This window comes from Terrapene carolina, unplaced genomic scaffold (assembly GCF_002925995.2).
Source record: "Terrapene carolina triunguis isolate 2854851 unplaced genomic scaffold, T_m_triunguis-2.0 Scaffold132, whole genome shotgun sequence".
NCBI lineage: Eukaryota > Metazoa > Chordata > Testudines > Emydidae > Terrapene > Terrapene triunguis.
Genome location: NW_020664483.1, coordinates 1,444,670 through 1,454,891, shown reverse-complemented (window position 1 = coordinate 1,454,891; position 10,222 = coordinate 1,444,670). Strand labels below are relative to the sequence as shown.

At 57.3% G+C, this 10,222-nt stretch overlaps 1 protein-coding gene across 1 annotated transcript; it reads left to right on the top strand.

Moving 5' to 3' along the window:
• Positions 1 to 2,266: 2,266 nt before the first annotated feature.
• Positions 2,267 to 5,059, top strand: LOC112116452 (transmembrane protein 121-like). The gene is made up of 2 exons (XM_026653196.2): positions 2,267 to 2,627; positions 3,164 to 5,059. The coding sequence occupies exon 2, from the start codon at positions 3,165 to 3,167 to the stop codon at positions 4,107 to 4,109; it is 945 nt and encodes a 314-aa protein (XP_026508981.1). The 5' UTR covers positions 2,267 to 2,627; position 3,164; the 3' UTR covers positions 4,110 to 5,059.
• Positions 5,060 to 10,222: the final 5,163 nt, after the last annotated feature.

Sequence of the window (10,222 nt, the reverse complement as noted above, 5' to 3'; positions counted from 1 at the left end):
CAGGGCAGAGACCCCCCCCAGCCTGCCCCCTGCACAGGGCAGAGATGGGGGCCATGGGGACAGGGGGCGGGGGGGGGGCATGGAGATGGGGGGGCCCTGGCGGATAGGCAGCCATCTCCGCTGGTGCCCCAGGGTGCCAGCTGCCTTGGTGGGGCCGGCTGGCGGCTGGCACTGCCCGGCTGGGGTGGCGACACTGAGGAGGGCAGGCAGAGAAGCAGAGGGCACTGGCCCCTGCCCCACTGTGTGGGGGGAAATAGGGGGTTGTATGAAGTCTTGTCCCATCTGGGCTACTTGGCACTGCACAGCCGTGTCTCTCCTGGCCTGGGCAGTCCCGGCTCTGATGGTGTTAGCAGCAGCTAGCGAGATGCCAAATGTCTGCAAGGGAATCGGAGCTCGTGCCCTGGCCAGTCTGCGCCAGCAGTGCGGGCCCAGGAGCTGGTGGAGCACCACAGAGCCATGGCCACAGAGGCAGGCTGGTGCTCCAGGAGCTCTGGGTGCAAGAACTGGTCGACACGCTGGGGGCCCGAGTATTGGTGGGTCTGGGCAGCCGGGGTTCGGTGGGGACGGCAGTGTGGCCATGGCCAGAGGAGAGGCATAGGATCAAGTGACGTATATTTGAGCTCGACAGTGTAGGACAGGCCCTATGGGCCGTTCTCCAGGGCTGTGCCCAGGCACTGGGGGGCTCCTGCCCCTGCCCCTGTCCCTGGGAAGTCAGTTCCCCAGGAGAAAGGCTCTCTGGGGCAGGGACTATTTCTCCTCCTCTCACAGCCACAGCATGTCCGTCCTTGCTTAGCTGAGCTGGACCGACTGAACTCCTGAACCCTTGAGTCCCTGATCTCAGTTCCCTCCAGTGGTCAGCATTTTTCTGGGAATGTGGTGCCCACAATAGAGGACACTGGGCCTGGCCCGGCTGTGCATTCAGGGGCTGCCCCCTGCTCAGCAAGGTGCTGCCTCTGGGCCTGCAGCCCTCAGTCGCATTGCCCGTTTTCACTGCCCGTTGCATTTCCGGGTGGTGTCTGCGCTGACGTCCACTGTCACCCCCAGGGCTCTGCCTTTGCTGCCGGGTTCAGCTCCTCCAGTGGCAGCCGCTGGTGTTTAACCACGTCTCAGCTAACCCGGCTGGGAGCAGCCTGCATGGCACCGTGGCCCCCATGCGGGAGGCCACGGGGACTGCCCCAGTGGTGGGAACGAAGGGAAAGTATAAGGGGAAAGGCTAGTGTAGACAAGGGCTTCGGCTCTCAGGTGCACTGGCTCCTAGGTTGGTTTCTCCCATTGACGGGGGGTGGCTTAGCTTGTTCTCCCCAGCTGGGGTAGCTGCATCCATCCCAGCTGCGTCTCAGCTTGGCCATTTCTGCCCACGGTGTTAATCTTGCTGGGTCCCTCGGGCTCATTTTTTTTGTCTTCACTGTTGATCACAGCTCCCCATTTAGTGTCACCCGCTGCTCACCGCTCACTTCCAGATCACAGGTGAAAACGCTTAATGAGTGTGGACCAAGCCAAGGCCCCTGCTGGATTCCTCCCCCCAGCCCATGCACTGGAGGACGTTCGTTTACCTCTGCGATCTGGGTTGTGCCCCCTTGGGCATATGCATCAGGCCACCGCCTTTAGCTGCATGATCACATGCTATTTTTCTCTGGGTGCAGGTGCTCAGCAGGGCCCAGCAGAGACCTCTGCCAGGGCGGAGTGTGGTTCAGCATGCTGTGCCCATAACATCCATAGCCTCAGACTGCTCCAGGCTTAGTCGCTGGCCACATCAGTTCACAGGGGGCTTTGGTGCCTCCACTGGGACAAACACACTCCCCTCCTCCTCCCGTCTCAGCCCTGGTGCTGGCTTCTCTCCAGAGCAGCTGCGAAGCAGCAGCAGTCAGGATCCTGGCTCTGCTCCTCCTCTTTTCCCCATGCAGCAAGCCGCAGCAGCTGCACCAGTGCTGTGCCCAGGCCAGAAAGAGAGACGGCCCCGGGGGAGGGGTGGCATCCTCCCTGGTACCTGAGGAGGACACTACTCTGCACGGACGACAGAGGAGGAGGGGGACGTATCAGGCAACGCTTCCATGCCCCAGCAGTCGAGGAATCCAGAGCACTAAGCTAAAACACAGGGCCCAGATCACAACACGCTGGATGTGAGGGTTGGTGCCCTGGCAGTTTGAGTCCTTGCTCTAGGTTTCTCTGTGCACAGCGTGAGAGGCCTGGGCACGGGAGGAATTATCAAATCAAGGCCCTTGGATGTCACAAGGCAAAGTGACACTACAAGACTTATCAAATATCACCCCTTCACATTCACGCGTGTTAAAGACTAGTGAATTGTGCCGACACATTCAAGGCCTCAGAACAAAATAAGGTGCCCCTACGAAGGTCAGCGGGGACACAGAAACCTGGAGCAGTAACAGCTGCATCGGCGCTAAGGGTGTCACAGGGTTTGTTTAATGCAGAGTTTTGCACCCTCTCCAAAGTTCACATAAGAGACACTGAAAACCGGTTTGCTATTTTGTGATCACAGTCTCGACTTGAACAAAAATTTGATGACGGGCTCTTCGTTGTAGCAGACGAAAGTCTAACAAGATGCAATGGCTGGAAATTGAAACTAGACAAATTCAGACTGGAAATAAGATTACATTTTAACCATGAGGGTAATTAACCATTGGCGCAATTTACCAAGGGTCATGGTGGATTCTCTGTCACTGGCAATTAGGGCTGTCAATTAATTGCAGTTAATGCAAGCGATTAACGCAAAACAAATTAACCAGATTTTAAAGAATAGTCATGATTAATCACAATTTTAATTGCACTGTGGGTTGGCAGGGGCATGAGGGGGGGCATGGGACCTGGCACAGGGAAGCTGTGTGGGGCGGAGGGTGGGTTGGCAGGGGTATGATGGGAGGCAGAGGGGGATCTAGCACAGGGATGATGTGGGGGGGCAAAGGGTGGGTTGGCAGGGGTATGATGGGGGGCAGAGGGGGACCTGACACAGGGATGCTGTTGAGGGGAATGACCTTAACAGTGCAAAGCAGCACCCCTCCCCCTGCTGCCCACAGCTGACTGGGAGAGAGGTGGCAGGGAGGAACGTGCTGCCCACCAAGGCGGGGGAGATTTGACCACCACCCAGAGCAGAGAGAGCCCTACAGCAAAGGAGCTGCCTGACTGACCCGTGTGTTCCTCCTTCCAGGATGGTTCCCCCACCGCCCGTCAACAAGCCCCATGTCTGCCTCTCCACCGTCCTCATCATGAGCAGCTTGGTGCTGATGGATGCCTACCTGGTGGAGCAGAACCAGGGCTCCAGGAAACTGGGCATCTGCATCATGGTCTTGGTGGGCGACGTCTGCTTCCTGCTGGTGCTCCGGTACATGGCGGTCTGGGTCGGGGCCGAGGTGAGGACAGCCAAGCGCGGCTATGCCATGATCCTCTGGTTCCTTTACGTCTTCGTGTTGGAGATCAAGGTCTACTTTGTCTACCAGAACTACAAGGCTGACCGGAAGAGCCTGGACCTTCTGGCACGCAAAGCCCTGACCCTGCTGCTGTCCATCTGCATCCCTGCCCTCTACGTGCTGCTGGTGGCCACCGAGCACATGGACTACGTCCGGACATTCAAGAAGAAGGAGGACCTCCGCAACCGCCTCTTCTGGGTCGTCATTGACATGCTGGACGTGCTGGACATCCAGGCCAACCTGTGGGAGCCCCAGAAGAAAGGGCTGCCCCTCTGGGCCGAGGGCCTGATGTTCTTCTACTGCTACATTTTGCTCTTGACTCTCCCTTGCGTGTCCCTGTGCGAGATCAGCATGCAAGGGTTCAGCATCGTGCCGCACCGGATGATGCTCTACCCCATGCTGAGCCTGCTCACCGTCAACATCGCCACCCTCTTCATCAGGGGGAGCAACATGGTCTTCTTCCGGGACGCCCGGGTCTCGGGCATCTTCATGGGCAAGAACGTGCTTGCCATTGTGCTGAAGCTCTGTATGTTTGTGCAGTACCGGAAGCAGCTGCGCCACGGGCCGGTGGAGTTCAGCGCCGCACCCCAGCACAGCGCCGTGCCCCAGCCCCAGCCTGCCCTGCAGCTGCTGAAATCCCAGAACCAGACGCCTGGCCCCGAGGCCCTGGGCCGGGAGAACACGTGACCTGAGGCGGGCACCGCAGACTGGGCACGGAGTAACACGTCTGTTTGGGGTTGGACCCTAACGATGGCAGAGTACCGCCGCCTGCCGAGCCCCTGCCCAATGCTGGTTCCTCCAGGAAGTCTGTGAGCGACCCTTCCTTGCTTTGCACGGACAAACTGACCAGCCACATCCTAGCTGAGCACGGGGCTGGGGAATGGCACGGCGTAGAACAGCCAATGGTAGCCAGCCCCTGAGGCCAGCTGGCAGACCCTGTAGAGAGGCTATCGAAGGGGAACAGGCAGTGCCAGGCGACAGGGTCTATCCCTGCTTGCTCCCCTGTATTCCTTCAATTGCAAGGGTGTCGCAGCGCGATGGCTCTGCGGTGGGCCTGCTGGGAATGTCCCGGGGGGACACAGTCTCCATGGACTCCCTGCACAGTCACTGTGAGGTCAGAGTCAGGCGTGGAGTCTAACAGTGCCGGGGGGCACCCGTTCTGCCCTCGATTGTGTCTCCTGGGCCCCTCTCTCTGCACGCCCACACGTCCCCCCCCCCACACACACACATACACCGCTGCCTGTTCCCTCCTCGGGAGTGCAGGATCCCCCAGGGGAGTGGTGCTGGTGCCGGAGCTGCCCAGCCCCCAGACGCCCAATGGGACTCACTGGCTTGTGGGCCTTCTTCATGAGCATCTTCCTTTTTCCAATAAATGAGAGTCCAAGCCCTGCAGCCTCCTGGCGTCTGTGTGCAGCTGCTGCCTAATGCTGCGTGTGTGGAGGCCAGTCGGGATGAGCGTGTGTCCTGCTCTCTGTGAGGGCTGACAGAAGGCATGGTGGGTGGGTAGGATTATGGGACAACAAGAGCTGGCTCATTGTTAAGGTTGCAACACGGCTTCTGTTTGAATTTTCCATCCTCTCTGAAGCCTGCGCCACCAGTCAGATGGGCTTGGAAAGTGCTAGTTCAGGCCCCAGGGGAGAGTGTGGGGCACCTTTGGGGTCACTGGATCAAAGGGTGCCCAAGATAAAGTCCTCCAACATGATTGGTTGTGTAAGACCTCAATTTCTTATAACCCATTTGTTGCAGCTTAGGGACGGATGGGGCAGGCAGACAACAGGACAGTATGCCTTCTTCTCAGAGCCAAGACACAAGCTGTCATTCTAAGATTGGATAGGCTCATGAAGTCTACGGGCAAGGATCCATTGCTGGTGGTTCATATTGGCACTAATGCCACTGCGTCGCAGGATATCTCACAGATAACAGGTGATTTCAGGGAAATTGGAAGCATGCTGAAGAAGAATGAACAAAGGAAGACAGAAGACAGAATATTCTGGAAGCGAATTGCTGTCTAGGTAAGTGGTGTAGGGTGGAGAGTTTGGGTTTTGTGGAACATTGGTCCACCTTCTATGGGGAAAAGGGGTTGCATAGTTTGGATGGCTCCACCTCAATAGAAGGGGGACCAATCTTCTCAGGGACAGGTTGGATAGAGTAGTCAGGAGGGGGTTAAACTAATAGCAAAAGGGGAGGGTAGAAAGATGGAAGATATGAGTACTGAGTTAGCACAAAACTGATATGTTGAGAAGAAAATTAATCAAGACACCAAAGGACAGGAAGAGAAGGAATTATTTAATTGCCTTTACACTAATGCTAGGAGCCTGGGTAACAAATGAGGAATTGGATTGCTCATTTATGAGCTTAAATTCAATCTAGTTGGGATTAATGAAACCTGGCGGGATGCTTCGCACAACTGGAATGTTAAAATCAATGTTTATAACCTAGTTAGGAAGGATTGAATGGGCAAAAGGGGAGCGGGTGTGGCACTCTGTCAAAAATGGCATTACCTGTTCCGAATCACTGATCCCTCCAAAGAAAATGACCTTGAAGGCTTATGGATCAAAGTCCTAACAGATAAAGCACATTCTTTCCATTCTTCTGAGTACTGAATCTCCAACAAGGATCGTCTGTCTTCCTTGGATGGTTGGAGAATTCTTTGCAGGTAAACTTGCTTTTCTTATCCGTTGGGCTGAGCTGGCTTCTGCATGCGTGACCTGTACATCTCTTTGTTCGCTGGGAACTGCTGGATCTTGAGAGGCATCTTCCATAGTTTCCACTTTGAAGAACCAATATTGTTTTAAACTCCTAGCTGTGTGTAATTCCTCCTGCTTCTCTTCTCTCTGCTGGCCCTCGTTTGCCCATCCTCATCTTTCTCCATCTGTACAGAAAGACGTTGTGACCTCTTCCTCTGGCAGTTATGAACTGCCAGGTCTCCTGTCTGACTCCCACTCTCAGCTCCATTCTTCATTGAACTTGGGGTACTGGTGTTTCCCAAATCTGGTTGTCTAGAAGCTCCTCGGCTTCTCTGATTCTTAGTAGTGTCTCAGCTTTCCCCTCCAGTCCAAGCATCTTCTGCTCCGGCACGGTCACTTCATGCCCAGGAAATCCCGCCTGGCTTCAGGCAGGAACGAGAGCGTGGCACTTCCGCTGTAGGTCACCACCATTGTTCCATTGCTGGCTATCTTGATATCACACACAGATCTAGAGTGACCAGATGTCCTGATTTTATAGGGACCGTCCCAATTTTGGGGTCTTTTTCTTATATAGGCTCCTATTACCCCCCACCCCCTGTCCTGATTTTTCACATTTGCTGTCTGGTTACCCTACACAGAGCTGAACCTGGGAGGAAAGCCTCTCCCATGCCAAACTCCCTCAGAATCTCCCGTTAGCTGCCTCTGATTGTGGCTCTTGAGTTCACCTCGCAAGTGACTTTTTATACCCAGTCTTCGCTGCTTAGCTGAGCTCAGCTCTGCCTCTCACCACCAGGGAGCGATTAACCACTCCCGAGACTTCAAATGGCACGGCTCATCAAAGCTCCACGGGCTAGAGCCGTGGGGTCTTCAGCAACTCACGGAGCAAAGCTCGAAGGGAGGGGATGGCATGTGGGGAACTGGTTGTGTGGCAGGGGAGCTGGCTCTAGGAGGGGATGGCGTGTGGGGTTTTGGCGGTGGGGCAGCGAATCTGTCGGGGGGCTGGCTGTGGGCGGGGGCTGCTCTCAGAGGTTGCAGCGTGGTAGCAGGTTGGAGGTGGTTCAGTTTCCGTGTGACACACACACTCAGGGTATTTTCAGTGGCGGCACAGCATGCCCACACAGTCCGGGGCCTCAGCCGTATGACGTGCAGGAAGCCCAGCTAAGATCCCACCCAGTCCAGCTCTCTCCTTGGTCTCTGCTATCTGCTGAGCACACTCCATTCATCTCTGCTGGCTGGGCCCTGTCCGTTCCACCGGGGGAACTGCTTAGCCTACCAGCCCCGGATGGCATGGCCCAGTTCCACCTGGTCTGGCCCTTAACCCTCCTCGGGGCCAGATGCTCTGCAAGCCAAGGGGCTTCAGGTGGACATGACTAGAGCCAGTGCCCACTGGAGGCAGCTCCTCTGCTAAATCCCCCAGGATCCCATTAACAACCGTCCCCAGCATTGGTGCTACGGCCCCAGCTTTGGAACAGTCTCTAGGAGGAACCCCTGCGGTGTGCCAGACCCCCTAGGGGTCTTGCTCTTCCTCCAGGTGAGCCACACGGCTTCACCTCCTCCTTAGACAGGACCTCTGGGCCGACGGCACCCTGCTTCACAGCGTGAGCTCCGTCCAGCGAGTCCAGCTGAGACAGACCCTGAGGGAGACGTGTCCTCTCTGCCGGGATTCATGCATCTCACCAAGCCCCAGAGAGCGCTAAGCGCCACGTATCCCCGTGTCTCTTAGCCTGCGCTGGGAGCAAACAGACCCTTCCCACCACTGGGTAACAGTGCATTATATAAAATAAACTGGGGCACAAACAGGACTCATACAAATATTCCCACTTTATCAAAGCCCCCTTGGGCCAGGTGTCAGCATTTAACCCTTTGTGCAGGGTCCAGCACTTGCACATCCATAAGTCATCTCATTAGCAGCTTTGCTATAGCCGCCCAGCCTCCGGCCAGGGCTCTGGGCAAGTCCCAAGTCTTGGAGACACAGGAGCTGGAAACGCAGCCTCTACAGCTCTTCCATGGGCTCCCTGCCACATCCTGGGAAGATCCTGCCGGACTCCAGCTCCAGCTTCGAGCTGGGCCAGGCCTTGGGGAGATGCTCAGTAACATGAATTGTCACATTCCCTGCAGCCCATGGCTCAGTCCCAGAGCCTTCCCCCCTCCCACCATCCCCATCTTCTGCTGACCCCTGGGACAGCTGAGCTCTCACCCCCCTGCTTGTTCCCTGGTTATTTGTTTCCATGGAGATGCGGTCTGGTTAGCAGGAGACCCAGTTCTCTCTCTCTCATGCAGCCATCTAGCCTGAGATCTCTAGGTCTCTACCGCAGGAGGCTCAGTGCCAGCCTGAGCAGGAGGAATTGCACCCCTGGGAGCAGGGAAGGCCAGCCAGCAGCTCGGGACAGCCCTCATCTCTCCAGGCTGGCAGGGCTGGAGCACAAACAGAGAGAGGCAGCAGCAGGTGCCCAAGGCAGAGCCACACGAGACTCATCCATCTCACCAATTAGCCACTCACTCGTGAGCGGAATACAAAGCACAGTGCCCGCCCCCCTACGTGGTTAGTGGCTGCACACTGACAGTGATGGGGAGCCCAGCCCCGGTGCTGTTAACCCTATCCCTGGCACAGGGGGAGCAGCCCACCTCTGTCCTCACTGCAGAGGGGAGGCATGTGGCAGGGTGCATGCAAGGGGGCTGCCACTGGTAAGTCACTAGTGAAATGGGTGCACACAGCCCTCACACGAGGTGCTCTGCAGCTGGGGCAGAACAGGCCCATCTGAATCTGCACACGCATCGCACTAGCAGACCGTCCAAGAGCTAGGAAGGGACTCGCACGGCTGCTCTGCACAGGGGCAGCGTTCAGCCCAGCCATTCCCCTGCTCAGCCAGCCCTGCCGCCATTCCCCTGCCCCTGGGCACAGCGCCCAACTCCCACAGAGCTGTCCCCGCTCCAGCCGAGTGCCGCTGGTGATGCGGTGCTGGGCCAGGCCCTGGCCGATGGACACGCCCCCAGGTGGCAGTGATGCATGCCAACTGTGGGTGCTGGGGTACCCTCAGAACCGCAGCTTTCATTACAAGGAGGAGGCCGTTTCTAGCCCGCCTGGCTGGGAAGGAAAGCTTGAAACCATCTTCCCGCTCCTGCCTCTCCAACATGCTCCAAACCAGAAGGCAAATCACGGCCCCCAATTTACTGTGCTTTCGCCTCTCCTGACACTGAAGGCCAGCTCCAGCTGGCTGGGGCCCGACTCAGGCATCTGGAACTCAGGGATGCCAACGGCATGTGAGCAAAGCAAAACCCAAATCCCCTCTGCAGCCAGCACTGCACCACCCATTGGACCGGGGGCCTGACCCAGCCCAGCCTGCTCCGCTGGAGGCAGAGGCCCACAGGTGTCTGGCACACCAGCTGCCAAGGTAGGACCTTTCAGCTGGAGAAGGGATTCCCCCAAGGGCTGGAAGGAAACAGATGGGGCAGATTGAATTAGTCAGGCCAACAGGCAACAAGGCCTCAGTTAGCAGGGAAAGGAGCTGGTGCTGGGGCAGGAAAGAAGGGGCTCTCCCTCAGCTGGAATAAAGAGGACAGCCCCTCACCTGACCCTGTCCTGCTTCCCCACCCTGGCCCTGCATGACTGGCTGAGCTGGCAAACGCTGCTGGGGTGCATGTCCCTAAGTAGTGGCTGCAGGAGGCTGGATCAAGCCTGCTGTGCAGGGCTGCAGGAGTGGAAGAGTGCAGTGTCGGGCAGGTCAGGCCTGTGGTGCATGAAGGGAGTCGTGTGAGGCTCACGCACTAGCCTCCCGGGGACAGTCCAGGGCTCATCCCTCCATCATGCCCCTGGGATCTGTATTGGGACCATTACCTTTATGCCTGTAGCCCTGTGATGGTCTTGGCCCCTAGGGAGCATTGCCTAGTGGTCAGGGGTTTAGTCCCTTCAATACGCAGGGGTGGGGTGAGGGGCAGTTTTGGTTGTGGAGATTGCCACTTCCTACCACCCTGCTATTGCCCAAAGCTCCCAGTCTAACAGCAGAGAGGCATCAGCTCACCACATGGCACCTCTTCGTGGCCAGGCATGGCGTGGCAGCTCTCTCCCTCTTGTGCCTTGGGCCAGGTCAGTTCCCAGTCTCTCCCCTTCAGGGC

Bases quoted from the DNA above. Each gene is read 5' to 3' on its own strand.
- LOC112116452 (XM_026653196.2), top strand. From the start codon at position 3,165: ATGGTTCCCCCACCGCCCGTCAACAAGCCCCATGTCTGCCTCTCCACC.